We start from the raw sequence: 23,910 nt of genomic DNA, 5'->3' as shown, positions 1-23,910 counted from the left end.
CGGGGCCCGGGACCCCCTGGCGGAATTGGTTGGTGGAAGGTAACTCCTGGTGTGGAACTTGGCCAGGATGCCAGGGTTAGCGCTCACAGAAAGGGAGTGGGGTCTGTAATGATCCCAAGAGCAAGGGCCACGGTCTTGAATCTCCTGTGAAAATGGGGATGTACTGCCTGAGGATTTCTAGGTGCTAAAGCCGAGGGGCTGGAATACTTTATTAGTGTCTCCTGGTCTTCATCTGCAGTTTGACCTTTTGACCCCCCCAAGACTCTCCCTCGCCCCAAATCTATCATCTTCCTTTCCTTGCTCCCAAATCTCCTTGGGATCCATTGACATCTGCGTAGCCAAGCCCGGTAACTCCTGTGCTCCAGTGGGACTGCAGCTGGGGCCTGGTCGCTGCAGGGAGTGCAGCTGTGGCAGAGACTGGCTGGGCGCACAGACTCCGGCCGTTTGCGGTGGGAGTTTGGACACCAGTGGGGCTGATCTGCAAGTCGCACTAATGGAATTCGTGTTGGCTGGAAATGCGGCTACTTGGTACTTGCCATTCATTGCCACTGCCTGAACTGAGCATCCTCGGTGCGTCTCGCTAGCGAAGAGGGGGCTGCTGCTGCCGCCAGTTCCACGGGCAGCGTCTGGAGTCCCTCGTACCCATTTCTCCCAAAGCTGACAACAGGGGTATGTTGTGTCGGCAGCAAGGGTCTTCGGGGTTGTGCTTCTTTCTGCCCCTCCGAGAGCCACAGACTCTCCGTGGGCTGCTCGGGCAGCCTGTCTCTGGATGGTTCCACTTGTGCTGCTGCAGCGAATTCACATCCCTCCCTACATATGTGTCCCCCCCCCCCCCGAAGAACAGAGCGCTGTGTGGCCAGAAGAGGCACCTCAAATCCCTCCATGTGTGCATTGCTCCCCATTCCTCCCAGCATCCTATCCATCCTGTTCCCCAGTGATGGTACTTCCTTGTGCTGGCTCCTTTGGTCGTCCCTTCCTGCGTCCCAGTTCCACGCGTTGGTATCCCTTTCTCCCCTGCCTCACTTCAGCCCCAGCATTGCCTGAGGGGGAGACCAGCGCCAGAATCAGTTGGACCTACAACGTCCCTGCTTTTTGTGGGCAGCTAGTTAAAAGGCAGCCCTCTGCCTCCCACTGCTGACGTGGGAGGGCAGCTGAGCGGCCACCGACACCTTGCTGGCTGATAAAGAAGAAATCGGATCACAGCTGCCCCCTTCCCATCCCCCTCCCATTGAAGATGAGCTGAGGGATGCAGTCTCCCTCCCCCAGACTGGCAGAGATGAGCTGTGGTAAACTTGTCCAGCTGGGAGCCAGGACACTGGGCCCTTCGAATATCCAAGTGACAGCGGATGATGTGCAGGAAACTGCCTCCTCCGCCCTGTGCCTCTTTGCTTTAATTAACTTCTGCTCTTGGACCGGAAGGCAAACAGAACCTCTGCCCTGAGCTCAAAGTGCCCGTCTTCCCTGGGCTCTCCATCACACTCCTCCCCTCGAGGCTCTTCGGCGTGGCCTGATTTATCTATTGAAACTGCACATCCATCAGGCTGGTCCCTTCCTATTAATTAAATGGCCTGTCTGAGGGGTGGCTCTGACCCGCCGAGGGCAGGGACGAGATGATGGATCACTTGCATCCTTGAAACTAATCTGGCGGTTCAGGTTCCCCTCCCTCCCCCTCGCCATCCGAGCAGAGTAGCTGCTTCTCCTCACGCCGCCCACCCTTTGCTCCCCATCCCGTGGTCAAGAGGGGTTAAGGAGGAGTCCCATCTCATCTGCTTGGGTCTCTGTGGGTGACATGTGGCACTCCAGGGGCTGAGTAACTGTGCGACTTGTACTCACCATCCCAATTCCACCTTGAGCTGAGTCCAGTTCCAGACCTGCTCTCAAGCATTTCCCCAAACTCTTTGGGACCCATGTGGGGTGAGAAGCTGAGATACAGAAGGACCTGATAGTGGGCTGGCTGCATCCTTCCCCATGGTACCAAAATACCCAGCTCTCAGGCAGCACCTCAGAGTCCCTGTTCTGGCTGCTCCCCCCTCCTCTGGGGCCTTTTAGAAACAGGCAATGGTGTCCCTAGCCTCTGTTCATCAGAGGACGGAGATGGATGGCAGGAGAGAGATCACTTGATCATTGCCTGTTAGCTTCACTCCCTCTGGGGCACCTGGCATTGGCCACTGTCAGTAGACAGATACTGGACTAGATGGACCTTTGGTCAGACCCAGTACGGCCGTTCTTGTGTAGGCACCCATCACACGGTGTGTCCTCCTCCAAACCTGGTCCTCCCGTTTTTAGAGAGTCGGGAGCCGGTCAGGGCTCTCGGATTGGGTCACAGTCCGAGTGAAGGCTCCTGCTGGGCTTGCACTGCCTAGCTTCGGGTGTGTTACCCCCATGGAGCAGGGCCACAAGGGAGCTGTCACAGAGAGCCGTAGCTATTTGAAGCCGCCAGGTTCGAGTCCTGGAACCTCAGCAAGTTTCTCTTTCAGAGCAGTTCTTCAGACCCTACTGTCCCGGGGTATTGTGGTAGGGGTTGCCTTGACCATGCAGCTTCCTTGGGTCACTAAGTCGGCGTGCCTGGGGTTAAATGCAGACAGGCCTCAACTCTGGGTGCAGGGGGAGGGGAAGCTCACAGCCAGGGTAGGATACTGACGCAGGAGAGGAGTCTGAGAAAAGCAGCAGACGTTACTGACTGAGAAGAAAAGATACTAGAGAGACAAGGCAGGTGGGGTGATATCCTGAGCCCACATGGCTACACCAATGCTGCGTTCAAGGAAAGATACGGAAGGCCAGACATGGATCTCGCGAGCACTGCTGAGGACACGGGGACGTAATTGTCTGCAGGGGGAAATGCTGGGGGTCACTGAAGGCCTTCAGGGGACTAGTGGCAGAGTGTCATGTGCTGTAATTAAGGACAGGAAGAGGTAGGATCTGCACCAGGAGGGGTGCTGACTCTGGCATAGTCCTGTGGGAAGAGGTAGCAGCCTGGTCATCTGAGATTGGACAGAGCAGTAGGGAGCTTCGCATGTGGTGTAGACCCTGCCCGGCAGATCCCATCAGCCCCTTCCATCTCTGCAACTCGCAGGCCCTGCAGGAGTTGCAGTGGTGCGTGTTACGTTGAAGCTGGCGAGGCAGCTGCCTGAGGTTGGCGTTAAGGCCACATTCCCTGGGGAGGCAGCAGGCGGCTCGGCGGGCTGGGCCCTGGCTCCCGTTTGCGGAAGCTCCTTTAGCATCTCAGATTGATAAAAAGCCGCACGAAACCTCTACCTGTTGTGTGAGTGTTTTATCCCTTCAGGTGCTGCATGAAAGGGGGCGAGCGCCCGAGCGCGGGGAGTCCAATCAAAGAGCTCTTTCAGGGCCTCATTAACTCTCCTGAGGAGAATGCCGAGCCCACAGCCCTGCTCTCCGGAATAGCTTGACATTTAACAGCACAAATTAACATTCATGTGGAATGACTTAGCAAATTACTTCCTAATCACCCCCATCCCGCACCACACCGACCCAGGGAGAGGGGGCAAGAGGATGCCGGGCAGAGCTGTCAGCCCTGCTCCCTGGTTACACCTTGGCCGCTTGTTGTGGGGAAGGCCCTTCCTTTGCTGAGAATGTGAGGTCTCAAGTTGGCTGTCCCCAGGGTCTGCCCTGGGCGAGGTGGGGTCTGGAGTTCAGTGGTACTGGTTGGGCTGGGAACTGAAGTTGGGCTAATGCTTGATGAGTGGGAAGCCATCCCTGGCTAGCAGAGATGTGGGAAGGAGAAGGTGGCGTGGGAGTAGCCGGTTTTGCTGCTGCATCTCCGGGCACCACTGGTTAACCAGAGCCCTGTTGTGTTTGAGTTAGTGACCCTGACTGATGTAGGTCTTTTTGATGCGGCATCAGCTGTGGCTGGTGTCTGAGACCCAGGAGTGGTGTAGGGTGGTGTCACGGAATGTGGGGGAGTCCAGCCCTGCACCCCTCTTCCTGGGACTCACAGTGACTCTCAGCCAGCCAGTAACACAGAAGGTTTATTGGACAACAGGAACGCAAGTTACAGCAGAGCTTGGAGGCACAGTCAGGACCCCTCAATTGAGCCCTTCTGGGGTTTCAGGGTGCTTGGATCCCAGCTTAGGATTCCCTGAATTCCCACCACCCAGCCCAAAACAGAAACTGAAACTAACCACCTCCAGCCGGCCCCTTCCTTTGTCTAGCTGCCGTGGCAAAAGTGTTGACCTCTCACCCCCCTTGCCTAGCTCAGGTTACAGGCTCAGGTATTGTCCATCCCCTAAAGTCCTCCCCTGCTCTCCCATCGCCCATGCAGACAGCCCCTGCTCCATCACAGGTGGGGCTTCGGGGGTCGGGATGTGTGGATTTTGTTTTGTTTTTCGTTTTTTACAAGGCCAGACCTCCACACGCACTGCCCTCTGCCCCACAAGCGGAGAGGCTGAGAACTGAACTCCTGTTTCACTTCTGCCCTGCCCTGCCCTGCCCTGAAGAGACCAATGCTGGAACGTGGGAGGCGAAAAGCGTGGCTGTGGGACGCTTTGGGCCCCAGCTCCGTCCATCCGGCAACTTTCACCACCGTTTTGAACCAGCCTTGCCTTGAGGGGAGTTCCGAGTGCAGGAGAACTGGGCTAGCCCATGAACCAGTGATTAAAGGCATGAGCACGGAGGCTGAGAGGGGACTCAGGTGGAATAAAACTCTAGCTTGGTGTGACCATGGCGTGGCCAAGTCTGAGAGGAAGGGAGCTTGGCTCTCCTGCCTGGCGCTCCAACACAGGAACCTGAGCTATTCCCTCTGCCTGGATCCCCAGGGATGCTCCTGCGTTATGTGCCGATTTGGGTGCTAGTCTATTTAGTGTCCCAAACCCTCAGCCAGGCTCAGGGGCTTTATAAATCAATCAATTCATTATGCTGCTCAGGTGGGGTCACCTGCACCCATCTCCCCCCACGTTGTCTCTGCTGCAGTGTTACCGGGACCTGGCATTGGTGAGCCGAGATGGCATGAACATTGTTCTAAACAAGATCAACCAGATTCTCATGGAAAAGTACTTGAAGCTGCAGGATGCCTGTCGGACTCAGGTGAGAGGGGAACCTGCCTTGGAGTTGAACCCGATATAGGCCCTGGTGGGAGTGGAAAGGGGGCTGCAGGTCCTGAGGGAACTCAGCATCTTGGGGTTTGGTTGTGGGATTGGAACCATAAGCAGGAAGGGAATGTGGAAGAGAGAGCAATGTTGGATGGGTGTCCCCACCCCCCATGGCTGCCAACACCCTCTGAGATGTGACCTTGGGGCTGGGGCTGTCTCTGTCTCGTGCCGTGGAGGTGTAGTCGTGGCTCCGTGGCCAAGGCTGTGCCGAAATCTGTGCTTGAAGCAACACCAAATTCTCCCCCGTCTCACGCTAGCTCTGCTCTTCTCTGTCTCTAGCTGGTGTGGCTGCTGCGGGAGCTGGTGAAGAGCGGGGTGCTTGGGGCAGATGGCGTCTGCATGACCTTCATGAAGCAGATTGCAGGTGAGTGCTGCCTTGGACCAGGTTCCTGCAGCAACAGGGCTTGGCCTCCATCACGCTGCACTGCCCCAGGGCCCTGACCAGCAATGGCTGCAGCAGCAGGAGGCCCAGCCCATGGCCGCTGGAGCACCGTGCGCTGCCTTGCTTGGGATCCGAGTCTGAATGTGGCGTGACACCTTGCTCGAGCTGGGCTGGGTCTGGGCTTGCAATGGAGGCAGCTCACGTCCACCTCCCTTTGCAGCAGTGATGATCCCGATGAAAGAGCAACAGCAGTGCATTTCCAAGAGCTGGCTAAACCTGCCTGTCAGGGAATGGCTCGCAGATGGAGGGGCTAGTGGGGCTGCTGCCTAGGCCTGGGAATCTGCAATAGCCCCAGCATCCTCCCTGTGAGGGGTTAATCCCGGGTTGGGGCAGCGAGAGGTAGGGTGAGGTTAGGCAGCCTAGTGCCAGGAAAGTCTCTGGAACAGCCAGCAGGCGTGTGGGGAATTCCTCAGCTTTTCAGCAGCTCAGCCCCCGTGGCCCAGCACAGTAGAACCACTGAGACACGGGCAGCCGAGGGGGGTGCTCGCATCCCGTGAGCCGGGACTCTGCCATGCAGAGCCTGTAACGCCTCCAGAGGGGCAGAGCGAGGGCCTGGCCATGTGGTAACCACTCATTTGCATAAACAGCCCCCTCTGTGCCATTGCAGGGCCACAGAGCCGTCGATCTGCACATCAGTGCTTGGCACCTACGTTCAGGGAGGTGGAATTTGCATTGTATAATAAAACTTGACATTTCATTTTTATTGGCTACATCTGTGACGTGGGCTGGCCCAGTTGGAAATGGAAACCATCCCCTCGGCTGCAGGACGGGGTGGGCAAAGCTGGGTTCGGAGGGCCAAGTGCTGAGAACGAACCAGCCTCCCTGGTCTTGCCCCCTCCCCCGATGTGCACGATGTAATAAACACGGGATAGCTTAAAAAAACATTGGTGATGGTGTCCCTGTTTCCCATCAGTTGAGGCTCCCTGTGCGGGGCCCCATTCTGCTGACGCTGCTGTCCTGCATTTTGCTATTTTTATGATGCCTTAATTGTTATGATCACATCGCAATTGCTTGCAATGTGCCTCATATGCGTATCTGTATTTCCAAAGGTCTGAGTACAGCTCTGAGCTTCTAGCAAAGTGCTCCAGCTTCATGCTGGTGACCTCGTTTAGAGGGGAAGTAAAGGCAGCTGTAAGAGAGGGGAAGTTGATAATGGGGACTTTCACTCAGGAATTGTGGAAAATTGATAAGGGAAGCAAAGGGACACAAGGAGAAATCTGTCCCCCCAGAGTTAGGAACAATAAGATGTTTTTGAAATATATTTGGGACAAATAGAATCCCGACAATAGTGTTGCTCCATTAGTAGATGGACATGTTAGAATTATCAATAATAATGCAGAAAAGGTAGATGTGTTCCATAAATATTTCTGTTCTGAGTTTGGGGGGAAAACAGGTGAGAGTCTCATCCTAGGGTAATGATAACACTCTTGCCATTCCACTAATCTCTCTGGAGGATGGTATACAGAAGCTCCTAAAGTTAGACATTTCTAAATCAGCAAGTCCTAGTAACTTGTATCCAAGCATTTGAAAAGAGCAGGCTGAGGAGCTTGCTGTTAACATTGATTTTTAATTATTCTTGGAGCACTGGGGAAGTTCCTTAAGACTGGAAGAAAGCGAATGTTGTGCCAAGTTTTTAACGAGGGTAAATGGGCTAATCCCGGTAATTATAGGCTTGACAGCTTTACCTTGATCTCAGAGCGGCTAATATGGGATTCAGTCAGTGAAGACTGAGAAGGATGTGCAATTAATAGAGCGCGCATTAAAGGTATTGAACGCTGGCTAAGCATTAGGTTTTGGAGTGACGAGGTGCGTGAGGCGATATCTTTTATTGGACTAGCAGAGAGAGACAAGCTGTCGAGCTATGCGGAGCTCTTGAGGTCTGGGAACGGTTCTAAGGGTGTCACGGGTAAATACAAGATCAAAGAGCGAGGTTTGCTCGTGTGCTAAGGGACCAGTATGTGCTAGCAGGTTATCTTGTATTTCGCTGTGACACCTAGCGCCTTTCCCCGACCTGAAGAAGAGCTCCATGTAGCTTGAAAGCTTTTCTCTCTCACCAATAGAAGTTGGTTCAGTAAAAGATATTACCTCACCCACCTTGTCTCTCATATCCTGGGACTGATGGGCTACAACACTGCATCCAGGTCTCTGAATGTAATTGTCATTGAGTGGGTGTGTTTCCAGTGGGGCCTTGCAGGGATCAGTTCTTGGCCTGACACTATTTAACATTATCAATGACCTGGAAGAAAACATAAACTGATCACTGAGAGCTTGCTGATGACACACCAGTTGTGGGAGTGATAAATAATGCAGGGGACAGGTCACTGACCAGCTTAGGAAGGCTAAATATTAAAGTATACATCTAGGAATAAAGGTGGGCCAGGCTCTCTGTGCTGGGAAGCAGCGACTGAGAAAGATTTGGGCGTCGTAGTGGACAGTCAACTGAACCTGAACTCCCAGTGTGATGCTGTGGCCAAAAGAGCACATGCCGTCCTGGGCCACATAAACAGGGGAATCTTGAGTAGCTTATTTTTGCTCTGTATCTGGCACTGGCGTGACCGTCGCTGGGATCTTGTGTCCAGGTCTGGTGTCCACGATTCAAGAAGAACGTTGATAAGCTGGAGAGCGTTCAGGGATGAGCCGCGAGAACGAGTAAAGGGTTAGAAAATCTGCCTCGTAGTGAAAGCCTCAAAGAGCTCAGTCTATTTCAATGAACAGAGTGAAGGTTAAGGGGTGCCTTAGTCTGAAAGTATCTACATGGAGAGCACATGTAATAAGGGGCTCTTCAGTCTAGCGAGGAAAGACATAACACAATCTCATGGCTGGTAACTGAAGCTACACAAATGCAGACTGGAAATAAAGCACAGATATTCCACAGGGAGTGTAATAAACCATTGGGGCAACTTACCAAGGGGCATGGTGGATTCTCCATCGCTGGCCATTTTAAATCAAGACTGGATAGTTTTCTAAAGTTCTGCTCTAGGTATTATTGTGGGAAGCTCTGTGGCCTGTGTTATCCAGGTCAGACTAGATGATCACAATGATCTCTTCTGGCCTTGGAATCTATGAATCCAAGATAAGACTTGCACTCCCAGGCCTGTAGCTGAAGATCTCAGAGCACTTTGCAGATTGTCTGGCCCAGAGAGAAGTGACTTGCCCAAGCTCGTGATGTGACTCAGTGGCAGAGCTGGGAATAGAACCCAGGAGTCCTAGTCGCCTGCTGTTCTCACAATACTCCATTTACCCCTAAGTGCGTGGAGCAGTGATCCCTGTTTTCTTACCAGGTGGATTGCTTTCCCGTCCCAGGCATTCTCTAAAGTTATTCCCCCTCTCCCCTAAACACCAAATCTCTTTCCTTTCTGGCTCTCGCTCTGTTTGACAGAGAGGTCAATACTGACTCTGTGTTCCAGAAACTGACAGTTCCACTCTAGGAACAAAGACTCCCTCCATTTTTTTTTTTGTATACAACAGAAAATAATGGCAATCATCGTACTTGTTTCCCTGTCCATGCTGAACACGTGCTTGGAAGCAGCCAGGTACCTCTGTGGCAGGCAGGATAGGCCAGATGTGAGGCTTGTACTGAGCTGGGGAAAAAATGCTGTAATTATAGCGCTCTGCTTTGCGGAGGCTGGGGCTGAGACAGTGGCTGGTTGGGATAAAGCTGACACTACAGACAATTACATCGATTAACGTAAGTAGCTGTTTGCTCCCATGTTGTGCTCTTGGTTGCAGGTGGGGATGTGACGGCGAAGAATATCTGGCTGGCAGAGAATGTCCTTGAGATACTGACTGAGCAAAGGTATGGTGCGGTGGGCGGCAGCGCTGTTGCTGGGAGACGTCTCCTGATTGGCAGGAGCAACGGGTTGGCCGGTGATGGGGAGAACTGGCTCTTTGACCATCCGTGGGGCTAATGGAGACCTCCCTGCTTGGGCATGGCAAGGGGTTTGTGTGTTTGGGGTGGGTGTGGACATGTTGGTAGCTTTTGACATAGGTTGACTTGTGGACAGTCAGCTGGGCGAGGCACTGGGGTTGCAAGTAACTGGCCCCGCCCCTCGGGGCTAGATCTGGACAAAACAGAACGTTGCTTCGCCTTGAGTCCACGGCAGGGCATGGACCTCGTTCTCCTGTCATGAAATCCACTGTGAAGCTGCAACGTGCCCCGTAAGCACATCTTCGGCTGCGGCATGAAATCCCAAGCCCTGGGGCCGGCAGCGTGCACCCGTTGTTGGCTGCCTCCCGGTGTCCCGCTTGGCACAACTTGCTGTAACCTCTTGGGGATTTTGTAATGCAGCTGACGAAGCCAGGTGGGGTCAGACCATTGGTTCTTCTAGCCTGGTGTCATGCACCCGGTGGGTCACAGGAAGCTGATATCCCATAATGCTCCTAGCCAGTTGTGCAATGTACTGCCATGTGTGTGACCAGCTTCCCCCTGAAACAATGGGACTTGGTCACCTTGTGCCATGGACAGAACATCCAGGACTCTGGGGCAATTTCCTAGGAATATTTTTCTCCTGACTTTCCAGAGTCCCGATGGAGGGTGTTCCTCTTAGAGGAGTGATTTGGAATTCATTGCCCAAGAGCTGATCTTTGTCAGCTTCCTGTGCTTAAACAACAGCCTTCAATGATTTGCTGTGACCGGGCAATGGATTCTGCATTGTCCTTTGTTGGTAAAGCCGGGGCTAATTGGTGATAAACAAACTTGGTAGCTTAGCTCTCAGCTGGGTGGCGTCATTACTTTTAGACGATTGAATTTTCACAACTCGCTGTTTATAATAACAGCAGTTCTAAAATCACCGATTGCTGTGCTCAGCAATCACGGCCCAGCTCCCGTGTACCACCGTGCGAGGGGCCTTTCCCTGTGCGCTGCCGTGCAGTGCCACCTAGTGCATCTGCTGTGAACCTGTACTGCTAGCGGGGGCCGAGGCCGGGACTTGTTGCTATGGCCTAGAAAACAATTGGGAGTTCTTAGGCCATGAGTTTAGGTAACCATTAGCGGTCAGCGCTGCTAGGGCTTCCTTCCACCGGCTCAGCTGATGCACCTCAGTCCTGCCCCTGCCCCCAATCCCTGCTGTTCTGGCCTTGGGCCCCAGCATGGCCCTGCTAGTTCCTGTCCCGGGCACTACTGTTGCTCAGCTCCAGGGGCTCCTCTGAAGCAGCCTGCAGATCTTGCCAAATTATGTTATGGTTTTGTTTGCGAACAAATGACTAGAAAATGTTTGCAGGGGGAAAAGCAACTTCTCTCCCCTGTGATTCAAAGCTACATTTGGCCTGGGATCTGCAGAAGCCAGCCCAGCGCATTAAATCACAGGAGATTTCCCCTGAGGATAGGAGCTTGTCGGGGAAATGATGTGAGGGGAAAGGCTAAGCCTTTTTTGGAGGCATTGCTCAATTTTCCGCAGCACGTGCTGTAGCAGATCAGAGAATGCCTGAGCACAAGCAGAGCTGAGCCCTGGGAGTGAGCCTGCAGGGAGAACCTGCAGCTCTTTGCTGGGATTTATATCCTTTGATTAGGGAAAAGCCAAGACTTTAATTAAACAGCACATGAGAAAATCTAATCCTGCTTTCCGAATGTCGACTGCTTGGTTTAATTAAATACAGCAACAGCGGAGCCACTCCCTGAGCTCTGGCTGGCTTGGAGAGGAGGCGAGCGCGCCCCCTCTGCCAGACTGGATAATTCAGCCACTGGCCGCTAGTGGCCAAGCAAACATGACGCTGCCTCTACATGTTTTCGAAAAAGCTCATTTGCTCTGCCTGCCAGATCCATTAATCCTGGGGCTGCAGGCAGCCTCTTGACCCCTTCTGGCAATGGTTTAGGTTTGTGCGCACCTTGGTCGGCGAGGGGAGGAAGCTGGTCTGACAGCCTACCAGGCTTCATTCCTTAAGGATTTCAAGCACTGCCCAGATGCAACCTCAGCCCCTGTTTCTCGTTGCCAGTCCAGACAGCTCAACTGCCTGGTTACGCTGCATGCTAGCGCAGGGGCTGGGGCAGGCTAGAGTGCCTGGGAAAGCAAACATGCGCCGCGTCTTCGTGGGCTCTTCCCCCCACCCTCCTGGGCCATTTAGGGCAGCTGACTCATTTGCCATTGAGCCATTATCTCCTGGAGTTACAGCTGCAGCATACGCAGTGACCCTTGTGCAGGGCTCTGATGTACAGCTCTCCCAGCCGAGCCATGGGGGTGATTATCAATCACATTAAAGGCACCGAGCTATTCTGGCCCATTCCCAGTTCATGGTTGCAAATAGCAAGGCTGGGTAATTTACTGGCCGGCAGCATTTGTCATTGTGTTCAGCTGGAGGGAATCGGTTCTGATGCTGCAGGGGTCCGGAGGGAATAGTTCACGCCAGGTAAATGGCAGCAGTACAGAATTACCGAAACATGGTTCTTTGTGGTGCTGGAAGCAGGCGAGAGAGTGTGTGAGGAGACAAAGGTCTCAGTCCCGGAACTCCTGTGTACCTGTCCTCTGGAGCCTGTTAGGGCCCGGGGCACTGCACGGGGAGGGTGGTCAAAGTAACTAGCTAGATGGGGATAGCTTCAGGGGGAGGGATCGCTCAGTGGTTAGAGCATTGGCCTGCTAAACCCAGGGGTGTGAGTTCAGTCCTTGAGGGGACCAGTTGGGGATTGGTCCTGCTTTGGACTAGATCCCTCCTGAGGTTCCTTCCAATGCTGATAGTCTATGATTCTAATACATCTGGGAGAAGCCATCTTTGGTCCTGTAACAGGCCAGGAGTGTCATTGTCTGTGCAGCGTGCGAGGGCCCATCCTTGTTGGATGCTGGAGGAGTTGCCTGGGTTAGAGACCTGAGCATTGAGTGGGGCAGGTGCTTAGGACTTAGCACTGGAGGGAAAGGTCTGTTTAGTCTCCCAGCCCCTCCCCTTCTCTGAGGCAGAGTTGGTCCCTGCAGCGCTGACTCCAGTGTGTTGCCCAAACATGTCTCATCTGAGGCTCCTCAGCAGAGGGGCTGGGAAGAGCAAAGTTGATAACCTCGTGCATCTCCCTGGTGGCAGCCTGTTACGCTGGTCTCAGTCCATCCGCTTATTCTGAGTCCTCCCCCCGCCCCCGGTGCTCCTAACCTCTGCCTTTTCCTTTCCTTCTCCTGGCGTTCCTGCTCGGCCAGGCAAGGGGAGCACCTGGCTTGATAGCTGGCGTGCCACTGAAGGCTGCCAGAGCCACTCTTACCCTGCGCACTGAAAATACGGGTACGCACCCAGCCTGCTCCGGTGCGGCCGCTCGTCCCATAGCCATGGGGATCAGCATCTTTCTGCAGCGCCACATTGGCACCGTATGATGCACGCAGTGTGCAAGCAGGGCAGGCGGGACAGAACTGCACCCTGATCAAACGAGGAGCTGCTGTTCGAAAGCCGATGCTTTAACGTCAGTGGCGTGTGATCGTCTGGCCCAGATGCTCCCAATGTTTGCTGGATCCATCTGCTCTGACAGGCTGAGCTGGGAAGAATGAAAGCTCATGTCGTGCGGTCTAATGCCAGGCATCGGACATCTCCCTGGTTCTATTTACCCTGTGTTGTGTGCACTGGGTCCTGGCTATTGGTGCTGTGAGAGAGCTGCTGGGGGCTGAAAGTTTCTCTCTGGCCCAGCAGCTGATTCCCCTTGTCACCAACATACGCAGTTACCCTGCAGGGTGCCACAGCCGGCCGAGGCCACATGGCCCTGTAAATGTATGCAGCACTGTCTGTACACACGAGGAAACCCGCCCGGCCCCAGGCTGCTGACAGTGCAGCTAGGAGAAGCCAGGCACCAGCTTGGGAGCAGGCTCTTGGCAGAGAGGGGAGGAGTCGCCGTCAGGGCTGGGATGTGGCGGAGAGGCAGCACTTGGTGGATGAGGGCACAGACCAAGTGGGCAGCATGATGGGAGGCACAAAGCTGGGGCTGGGGGGAGGAGGATGTTCTCACGCTAGCTTGTTTGCCATCTGTTCTTCTGCAGGGGGAGAGACCCTGTGGCTTTTAAAAGGCCAGCTGTAACTCAGTCCCCAAGTGGGGGACCCTGCACACTAGTGCTGGGTGAAAAAGCCTGTATCCCTGTGGGATGAGCTGGGCTGAGCATGCACCAGCTCCGGGCTAGGAGATGCAAGAGGCTGGATTTGATGGGCCTGGGGCCTTGACAGATAACAGGCTGCAGGGGAGAGGTGACTGGCTCTCGCCATAGTCTGGGTAAGCTGTGTAGTCCGCTCCTGACCCCTTCCGGGAAAGCGTGTGATCCAGTGTTTAGAGCAGGGCTGGGGGTCAGGACCTGCTGAGTTGTGACCTTGGAGAAGTTGCTTCCTCCCATGCCTCGGTTTCCCCATCTCCAGGCTGGGAATTAATGCTAGTAAAGTGCTTAGCGGGTCTCGGCTGGAGAGGAGGGTGGTGCTGGCTCAAGGTGCTGTCCCTCGCTTGCTTCCAGAGAGTGGGTGCTGAAGAGCAATATCCTGATTGCCATGGCTGTGTACACCTACCTGCGGCTCATCGTGGACCATCACGGCACCTCGCAGCTCCAGGCCCTGCGCCAGAAGGAGGTGGACTTCTGCATCTCCCTGCTCCGGGAACGGGTGAGGGGGTGCTGGCAGCAGGAGCGTTCCCCCTCCGAGGGAGTATCTGGATGCAGTTGTGGGGGTGGGGGGAGACCTGGTTGTCCCAGCAGACATCTGGTTGTGTTCCTTCCTCCTCCGGGAGCCTGAGCCCTGCCAGTCTGGGTCTCTCTTCAGCTTGCCCCATGCAGTCTGGGGCACAGGCAGCGGCACTCGCAGTGGCTGTGACATCGGAAGCGGTGGGGTCTGCTCCCTGCATGCCTGGCTGGAAGTTTGCCCATTGGTTGGCGTGTTCTCAGCCCAGCTCTCTTCCCCGTGGCACTGAGAACAGCTGGTTTGATGGGGCTAGTTCCTGTGGGGCCTCTGTCCCGTGTCCAGGCCCATTTCCCTCAAGTCCATCACAGGCACCGATGCCTTCTGGTTGGCCAGCTGCAGCCCCCCAAAATGCCAGCATCTCAGGTGTGCAGCTGGCTGACTGGAGCGTGGCAGCCAATCTCCACCCATGCTCTAGAAACCACAGAACCCCCAGCTTGGCAGAGGAGGCTGGTGGGCTCTGGATCCATGCTTCCCTTCAGGGTTATCAGTCCTGCTGGCCCGAATGGCTCTCCGCAGCCCCTGTACCCCACATCTGTCTCCCCCCCACCTTCTCCTGAGCTAGGCATGTCGGCTCAAGCATCAAGCACTGAGCTTGAGCCTGTCCACAGTTCTGGAGATAAAGCGCGAGATTTACGGCCCCCTTGTTTGTTTTACACCAGAGAACATCTTAAAATAGCCATTGACCTTCCCTCCTGTCACCCAGCCCCTTTAGAACCTGCTGTCTTCAAAAGGGAGCAGCCTGCCAGGGCAGGAGAGGAAATGTGCAGAGAGTGACTCATCCGAGCCTGCTCTCAGGTTCAAGAACTGAATGTTCCCAGTCCCTCCCCCACCCCTGCCCACAGCCCCCTCCTCAGGTGAACAATACATGATCTCTCCTCTCCCTTCCTCAAGTTCATGGACTGCTTCATGATTGGCCGGGACCTGGTGAGACTCTTGCAGAACGTTGCTAGGATACCAGAGTTTGAGCAGCTTTGGAAAGACATTATCCACAATCCACAGGCGCTGAGCGCCCAATTCACAGGTAGGTGAGGCACGGGGCAGAGGGGAGGTTACCCGCAGAGCCGCTGCCGGGGCTGTCTGGCCGCAGGTCGGCCACACCTGGTGTCCCAGCGCCTGTGTGCGCACACCTTTGCATCCTCTCAGACGCGCACAGCCAAGGGACAGGCGGGTGTGAGAGAGGACTGTCCACACCGCTTAGTCTGCGCTGCTGGACTGCGGGCAGAATCCAGTGCAGTAGTTGGATGTCCCAGGACTCGTTCCCCTCAAGCAGAGCCCTCGTCCTTGGGGCTCCATGACTCACCTGGGGCCAAACATAAATCCTCAGCAGAGCTTGAGCGGCTGGCTGCTGCTCAGCTCCGATATTCCAGTCTGTCCTGTAGGAGGAGAGGGATCCCCTGCGCACACACCTCTAAAAGGCCATTCGTGAGTCCCGCTCTGGCAGAGACAGATTCCCCTCCAGAGCCACTCAACACAGTAAGATGTGCCCTGCCTGCTGCCCCCTTGGCCATGGGGAGCGAAGGAGCTGGGCTGGGTCTCCTGCCACAGGCTGTCCCCCAGGTGGCTTCCCTGTTTCCTTACATACTGCCAGGGCCTGGTGCACATCTGGGCTCTGAGCCGTCCAGATGGCATGATCAATAATTCAGCCAGCTTTCATTACAGGTAGGGAGAAGGCAGCCAGACCCCAGGAAAACATAGTGCCATTTGATTACATGTTCTGGGCTTAAAGCTTCCTTCATTGTAATTAATATTTTTAATTGTCTGAGCTGAAAACAAAGCTGCAGGTGGATCCCAGTGATAGAAAGCATCTGAGTTCTGCAAACTCCCCGGGAAAGAGTGCTGGGGAACCTTTGAAATAGCGAGTGAGGGCAGCAGGTGCTGCTGTGATTCTCTTTCCCCAGTGCGCTGGCACACCTAACGAGCAGGAACACTCCGTTACAGAGCTCCCCGCACAGGCCGGATTAAAATAGGCTTGTTTTATTTTAGATCTCTGTATGTCTCAGTATAAATTATTCCCTGCTCTGGAGGCCATCTTCTCGTTAGCTGTTCGGCAGCAGTTCTAATGAGCTTTCCAAAGGAGGACTTAAAAGTCCACTATCCCAGTGCCTTGTCCCGGGTGGCCATGTTAATAGCACTTTAAAGAACTCTGGCTCCACTCAGGCAAGCTCACAACATGTATCTTCTAATCAAAACCTCATTAAGCCTCCTGATCCCAGGCTCCTTCCCCTTTGCCAGGCCCACTCCCATAATTGGCAGCCTCGAGGGAGAGGCCAAGGGCTGAAGAGGCCCCGTAACTGAGCTCTTCTCATCCCTGAAGGAGGGTCTCTGGGTGTCGGGGCTGGGATGTGATGCTAGAGGCTTTGGTGTGTGCAGCTCTGCCCATCCTTAGGGTAGGGAGAGGTGCTCAGCCCTGCCTCTTCTTTCCACTCTAAATTCACTGAGAATTTACCCTGACCACCAACTAGTTCCCCCGCTGAACGATGAGGCTGTTTGTCCCGGGGGAGCCTGGGCACGTCAGAGGCGCTACTCCAGCTTCCCAGCAACTTCCCCCTCCTCCAGGGAAATCAGTCAGCAGCTGTCCCTGTTCGTCTCCTCTCCCCAGCATCCACACAGCTGGCACCTCGTGCTGTAGGGCTGTACGGTCCTGTGTCGTGTGTCCCATGTCTCCCCCCGCCCCCCTGAATCTTCCTACTGCACTTTGCCTTTGGTTTTGTACTGCTGCTGTTCTCTGCCCTTGTGCGCTGCTGCAGGACCGCAGTTACCTCTGGCAGCTGGCTATTTACGTCTGCGTTCGGATTTGATACTGACTCGATCCCAGGTGCTGTGAACCCTCAGGCTGGCCAGGCCCAGGGAGCCTGCTGCAAAGTTCTGGGGCTGCCAGAGAAGGGAGGCCTTGCCCTGCAGGAGAGCTGGGGCCTCAGGGAGCTGTGATTGTTCCCTCCCGAGCGCCTGGTGGGCTTTTTTGAGGTTGCCTTTCCCTGATGTGCGGCTCACTCCAAGCAGCGCTCCGGGGAGCCAGCATTCAGGCTCTCTGCTTCTAAGCAGGCAAAACCTTTCTCCTCCTCTCCCCCAGCCCTTCGGAGGTGAGGATGGGGTTTCGGGTGTATTGAAATGGTTTCAGTGCCAACAGAGCAAAGTGCACCTGCTGTCCGTACCTCTGACCCCTTGCAGATCTGTAAATCAGTCAAGTCCTGCCAAGGAGCGACAGGCCTCCTCTGCTGGTATCACAGCTTCCCTTTCTCACACCTCACCTGACTCTGGCCTCTGGGACCTAGTTCATCTATACCTTTCTTCCTCCCTTCGTCTTTCAGTGGAGCTTTCCCCTCGCCTTCCGGGGGTTCCTCTCCCGTCTAGCCCTGAGGACTAGTGCTGTTGGACAGCCGTGCCGTGAGGGCCCAAACGAATGCTGGTGCCTGGGATTGGCAATGGAGTAGAGGGCTGCCGTCGGCCTGCTGGCTCGTGGGCAGCTGAGACAAGCTAGCGGCTCACATGGCACACAGGTGGCTGCGTCACAGCTGACACTCGCTGGTCTCTTGCTGGCAGCCTTGGTGGAGAGGGTCAGAGTGAATGCGCCCCAGAGACAGCTTGGCAGTGGAATAGGTGCTGTGAGTGTGCTGTGGCTGACCCAAGGCCTGCAGTGGGGAGGCTGTCAGCATCTCGCGACCTATGAGCACAAGTTCCACTCACAGTCCAAAGCATGCAGCTGCTGGAGAATGCCTCTGGTCCCCACCAGGGCGAGGCTGGGGAGGTCTGGGGTGCATCAGCGCTGAGGTCTGAGCCAAGGCAGTGCCCTCGTGAGCACAGGGTGAGGTGAGGGTACGTCTGGAGGCATACGTTTGTCCTTGTGACAGGGAATCTACTTACCCCAGTTAAAACCCAAACTGTCCTCGTGCTTTCTCCCAGGGATGATCTAGCAGGGATGGGGAATCTGCTGTGGGAGCAGGACTCCTGAGTTCCATTCCCAGCTCTGGGAGGGAGCATGGTCTAGTGGTTAGTGCAGGAGCCTCAGCAAAATCTCCACCCCTTCCCACTACCCAAAGCCCTGGTCTAACAGGAGCTTTCGGAGCCGGTGTGGACAGTGGCGTCGGCTCTCCCCAGGTGCCATGGTGATTCTGGCTGGGGATGCTCAGGTACAGACCTCTTGGCTTTTCCTCTTGTAGGTGTCCTGCAGCTCCTTCAGTTGAGGACCTCTCGCAAGTTCCTGGCCTGTCGACTCACCCCTGACATGGAGACCAAGCTGCTCTTCATGACATCCCGGGTAACAGCTTTGCTCTTCCAGAAGGATCCCAGCCAGGGGAGAGGGAAATCGGGTCACAATGGGATTGGGGGTGCATGAGCTCTAGAGGGTGGGGGCCCTTGGAGAGCTTCTACCCTGCCCCATCCATCCTCCTTCCCCTGCTGCTCCTGGTGCAGCCAGCTGGGTGAAGGCCAGTTTCTGTGCAGGTGAAGTTTCAGCTAAGTAAGTGTGACCTTAGCACTAGGGAAGGTGCCAGATTGACAGCTCTGGAAAGCAGAGGCCCCTGGTAATCCCCAGAGCCAGCCCTGTACGAGCAGGGTCCCTCCAGGCTGTCCTTTGGGGTGGCTCAGCCCTGGGTTGAAGAGACCACCCTCGGGCTGGGAGGGTGCTTTGCCGCCTGAGACCCAGTCTCCTCTCAACAAGGGAGCCAGGGCGGTGGTTGAACGGGCCTGAGAACAAGCGATTGACTGTCACCGGCCTGATCTGGGTTTGACCCAGTGACTGAGCGACAGCTGCTGGTCACCATGGACCCACTGGCATCAGCAGAATGGGGGAAGTGGCGCCCCCTTGGCTGGGCCTGCTCAGCCTTTCACTTTGTTTTCCAGGAAAGCTGGCTCTTCAGCCAACTCCAGCGTCCCTTGAGAGAGGGGTGTAGCAGGAGGAGAGCGGGTGAACCAGCTGATTTGCTCATTGACAGCCCTGTAAATCTGGAGTCACTCCATATGACTTCATTGGAGTTGCTCTGGGTTTACACTAGTGTCGCCAAGAATAGAATTTGGCCCCAGATGTAGAAAGGCTTCCCGCCAAGTGTTTACTTAGGCTGTCTGGATTAGTGGCCTTTGAATGGGCCTCCTAGCCCCACGGTGTCAGAGTGTGATGCTGCGGGGCGAGGGGAGGCAACTTCACGCCTCTGCTGCTGCAGTTGTATAGCTACTGCTGGTTTCGCGTGCTGGGATAGCGGCCCTGGGTAGCAGATCTCTGCAGGAGGGTGGGACGTGGAGCTGGAGTCAGGAGTCTGGCGAACACTCATGTTTTTAACCCCCCTTTGGCCACCTACGCCGATGGAGGGAAGGAAGGGTGGCCGGCCGGAGCTGAGCGAAGCGTGCCTGAGACACTCCTTAAAAGGCATTACACTGGCTTCGCGGGGGAGCTTTGCTGCGGGCTGGCTGGTTTCTAGGGGGCTGCTTTTTCTGTATGGCTGCTGCATGGTGGGTGAGCTGAGCTCTGCCATGCTGCAGCCCCTTCCCGGAGGGGACGGGAACCCCACAGTGATGCCAAGGCCAGCCTTTCTTGGTGGGCAAACACCAGGCAGGGTTCGTGCTGCGGCAGCTTGCCTTGGGAAGGAAACTAACCTGAAAGATCTGCGAGCTGCACCTGGGTCCCAGAGAGTGCATCGTGGGGTGTTGGTGCGCAGGGTGTGTCTCTGGCAGGAAGCTCGGTTCTGTCCATCCAGCTAGTGAAGCTGCCCTCGGTGCAGGGAGGATGGTGGCAGGAGTTTGTTCTCTGGGCCCCTTTTACTCCCTGGCCTCTGCTGATGCTGCCCGGGGATGTGCTGGAGAGTCACTGTGGCTACTGTTGGCCACTTGCAGCCTCCGCTGGATTGGAACCAAGGCAGCTCCGAAATGAAGGCTCCGTGTCCCAGGCCTGTCCTCCCAAAGACTCTTGTCTCTGAACCAGACTGTGTGTCTGCCACTACCTGTGTGTTTCTCCTCCCCTTCCAGGTGCGGTTTGGCCAGCAGAAGAGGTACCAGGACTGGTTCCAGCGGCAGTACCTGTCCACCCCAGACAGCCAGTCCCTGCGCTGCGACCTCATCCGCTACATCTGTGGAGTGGTCCATCCGTCCAATGAGGTGCTGAGCTCCGACATCCTCCCTCGCTGGGCCATCATTGGCTGGCTACTCACCACCTGCACAGTAAGTGTGTGGGGCGGGGCACCAGGGCGGAGGGGGTAACATGCCCAGTGCTGGTCAGAGAGCCCAGGGTGTTCATCTCTGTCTGGGCAAGTCACTGAGGGAGCGTGTGTGACGGAGACATGGGTTGGATTTTCCAAAAGGAAGCTGGATCTCAGTGTCCCAGCTTCGGGCTCCAGCCACCCTTCCTTCTTGTAAAACAAGGCAGGGCAGGGCCTGGCAGAACTGGGGCAGCGGGAGATTGGTGGGGGCGCGGGCTGGGGGGACGTTGCTGCCATCCTGATCACGTGACCTCTCTTCCCCTAGTCCAACGTTGCTGCTTCTAATGCCAAACTTGCCCTGTTCTATGACTGGCTCTTCTTCAGCCCCGAGAAGGACAACATCATGAACATCGGTACTGTGCTTGATGCCTCTGCACCCTCCCCCAGGGGAGACGGGCCAGCCCCCTTTCCCTGCATCCCCCCCAATGCTTTCCGAGCCAAGACTGAAATCTCCAGAGCTGCCTGGCTCCACAGAGCCTCTGGCCGGCTCAAGGGGGTGGCCTTGGAGAGGGAGTATTCTGCCTCTCGCTGTCCCCAGCAGTTCTATGACCCTGCGTGAAGTGAGTTTGTTCGTTCTCGGTTCAGTTCCTAGAGGGACAGTCGGGTCCCATCCCACATGCCCAATGTCTGTGGGGAGGAGCCCCCTCAACACAGGCCTCTGCTCTGCGCAGAGCAGTGGGAAGGCTGGTGAGCGCTGGATGGTATCTCTCTCCCCTGGTAGTGTGCAGCCCAGTCCTCTCCGGAGTCCAGCCCCTGGAGCCAAAGCCAGGAGCTCTGCGTTTGAGCAGCGGTCAGGGAAGGAGTTCCAAATCAGGCAGTGATAACAGGGTCTGTTAGCTAGCTAGAGCCTGATAACTTGTCTCCAACCAGCCCCGCTCCCCCTCCCCAGCCCTCTTTGAACTCTGGCAGGGCTTTGCAAGCTGGCACGAGAGCCGCTTTGAGCTGTGGTTTCCATGCCTGCAGCAGCAGACGTCTCCCCTGGGCTCTGTGGCTGGCCACAGAACGCCCCTGCCTGTGTGGGCCAAAGCGTGGGGGAGGGAGGCAGGCAGGCGGTCTGATCACACAGCCTTGCACTCGAGCCCCAGGGTGGGGGGCTGCAGGAGTGACAGCAGATGGCACTGCTCTGACCTGGGTCTGGTTCAGGGCCTGCTTGGCCCCGAGGCGCACACTCTGGAGAGGTGGGGAGTGTGAATGGGGTTGGGGTGTGTAGGAGCCAAAGGGGGAGTCTTGCCCTCACTCTGGGTGGGTGGAGGGGAGGTTTCGCTGAGTCCCGTCTGTTGGCATCTCCCATTCTCAGCTGGGGCCCGTGAAGTGCTGGTGCACAGTGTGGGGTGACCGGGTTTCCTGCTCTCTGCCTTCCAGAGCCGGCCATTCTGGTGATGAATCACTCCATGAAGCCCCACCCTGCCATCACAGCCACGCTGCTGGACTTCATGTGCCGGGTAAGCTCCCCCGGCTCCCTGCGCTGCCCGGCTGGTACAGTGGGACTGGGCTCACAAGGGGCCGCTGTGAAAGCAGCTCTTCTGACAGGCTCTGTTCCACCCCCTGCCCACCCTGGGACCTTTGCTAGCCACTGACGGGGCAGAGAGGAGCCTCACTGCATTGACAGCGATGTCATTGGGTGGGGAAACCAGCCGAGCAGATGTTGTGTGGCTGAGCTGTCACCCACCTCTGCTAAAACCAGCCCCAGACCGGCTCAGTGGGGGGCTATCGGAAAGGTCCCTGCCCCCAAGAGCTTAAAGCAAACTCAGGCCCCCAAGCGGGGCGACAACTCGGACCCAGGAGGGCACCTGAGGATGGCATACAGGAGAGGCATTAGGGAAGAGGGAAGGCAGGGGGTTAGTGCTTGGCCCACGGGGCGGGAGGCTGATCTTAGCACGGGGATAGCTGGAAAGGTGTGAAGGGGCAGCAAGGAGAGCGGCAGGGGAAGGATGCAGAGGGATGGAGGGCACAGTCTAGACGCCCTTGGAACTGCCATTCTGTCTGGTCACTGGGGCAGCGGGGATTCCCTGATGTCCCCCCAGCCTGGCATCCAGACACTGTGAAGATTCCCAGGGGCTCCCTCTGAGACATCTGAGTTGTGGCGCATCACTCTCTGTGCTCTGCCCAGCTGCCAAGACTGGCAGCGCCTAGGCACCGCTGCTCACTGCCTGGTGATGCGCAGTGGCACTAGTGCATCTTCGCACAGGTCACCGGGTTTGCATTTAGCCCCAGAGCAGAGGCCGGCAGCAATTACAGGAGCTGTCATCCAGCTGGAGAGGCTGCTCTGTGCTGTCCTGCCCTTTGCATGTAATTAACCTAACCGCCCACGCCTCGCCTCATTAGGGAGTGCAAGCTCAGCCCCCGTAGAGAGCGTTGTCTCTGGAGGATGTCGGGGATAGGAGGAGGCTGAAGCTCCATCCCCCAGAGATGGGAAGGATGGAAAAACCGAGGGGGGATCATGGAAGAACAGCAGAAACACCCAGCTGTGTAGCTGGTGGGGCAGGCAGTGTGGGCTGGATGCGCGTGGCACATGGACAGAGCAGTGAGCCAGGCTAAACCGAGGGGGGATCATGGAAGAGCAGCAGAAACACCCAGCTGGGTAGCTGGTGGGGCAGGCAGCGCGGTCTGGATGCACGTGGACAGAGCAGTGCACCAGGCTTTGCACATGCAGTCACCACAGTAAAGCTCACCCAGTATTTTCAGTCCAAGAAGCTGGCGTAGAGAGGGGCCAGCCCGGACCTGCGCAGCAGCTGTTTGTCACGCTGCCAGCCGCGGGGGAGTTTGATACCTGAGAAGCTCAGAGTGATGCCTCACTCTGGCTATTGTTCCCAGCAGTGGGCTCTGGTGGGTAGAGGCAGGATGGCTGCATTTGATGCTGCCTCTGTCCCCAGTCAGCCCCAGCACAGCCTGCTGTCGTGGCCGCAATCCACAGGGGCACTCGCCAAGCGCAGCATATGTGGGTGTTTGCTTGTCGCTGGCGTCACTGCACCCTGTTCCACAGAGCCCCCTTGTCTCTGCTGCCCTGAAACTCCCAGTTTGCTCCCGACCCCAGGGGCCGACCCTCGAAACACTCAGCTCTGCAGTAAAACTGGACGAGAACAGCAAGGGACAAATTCCTACGTGGGGTCAGGGTGTGCAGCTGCAGAGTCACTCAGCCAAATGCCCCTTTACTAACCTGACATGGGCGTTGGGATGGGAGAGGGAAGGGGAGATGAGTGTAAAACCCTCTCCTGCTGCCTCCTCTCAGTTCCACGGTGCGTGTTCGTCTGCTGCTCAAGTGGCCAGGGGAGTTTGATTCCAGTCAGGCAGTGAACTGGCCTCGTGACAAGCTGCTAAACCCCCTTGGCTGGCGGGACTGGGTCTGCAGTCTCCCGGCCTCCCAAACAGCTGGGCCAGGCCAAGGGCTCAGGGAGCTGCACTAACTCTGTTTTCTCCATCCCCCTTTCAGATCATTCCCAACTTCTACCCGCCGCTGGAGGTTCATGTCCGACAAGGCGTCTTCAACTCCCTCACCCACATCGTGGAGAAGCGAGTGCTGGCGTAAGGAGACATTCGGTTCAATACGATCACGCAGCTGCGC

The 23,910-nt window shown here is 56.2% G+C and overlaps 1 protein-coding gene across 1 annotated transcript in view; it reads left to right on the top strand.

The window, feature by feature from the left end:
* INTS3 (integrator complex subunit 3) overlaps window positions 1–23,910 on the top strand; it is a 64,887-nt gene that overhangs the window by 14,362 nt on the left and 26,615 nt on the right. The window contains exons 4-13 of the mRNA XM_030541883.1: window positions 4,927–5,040; window positions 5,385–5,469; window positions 9,277–9,343; window positions 13,944–14,088; window positions 15,055–15,184; window positions 18,321–18,418; window positions 20,119–20,310; window positions 20,614–20,701; window positions 21,711–21,790; window positions 23,779–23,870. Of these exons, the coding sequence (XP_030397743.1) occupies window positions 4,927–5,040; window positions 5,385–5,469; window positions 9,277–9,343; window positions 13,944–14,088; window positions 15,055–15,184; window positions 18,321–18,418; window positions 20,119–20,310; window positions 20,614–20,701; window positions 21,711–21,790; window positions 23,779–23,870 (1,091 nt within the window). The remainder of the gene's footprint in view (window positions 1–4,926; window positions 5,041–5,384; window positions 5,470–9,276; window positions 9,344–13,943; window positions 14,089–15,054; window positions 15,185–18,320; window positions 18,419–20,118; window positions 20,311–20,613; window positions 20,702–21,710; window positions 21,791–23,778; window positions 23,871–23,910) is intronic.

The sequence above is a fragment of the Gopherus evgoodei genome, chromosome 24, assembly GCF_007399415.2.
Source record: "Gopherus evgoodei ecotype Sinaloan lineage chromosome 24, rGopEvg1_v1.p, whole genome shotgun sequence".
Lineage (NCBI taxonomy): Eukaryota > Metazoa > Chordata > Testudines > Testudinidae > Gopherus > Gopherus evgoodei.
The sequence above is the reverse complement of the archived record's forward strand: the minus strand, read 5'-3'. Positions and strand labels throughout refer to the sequence as shown.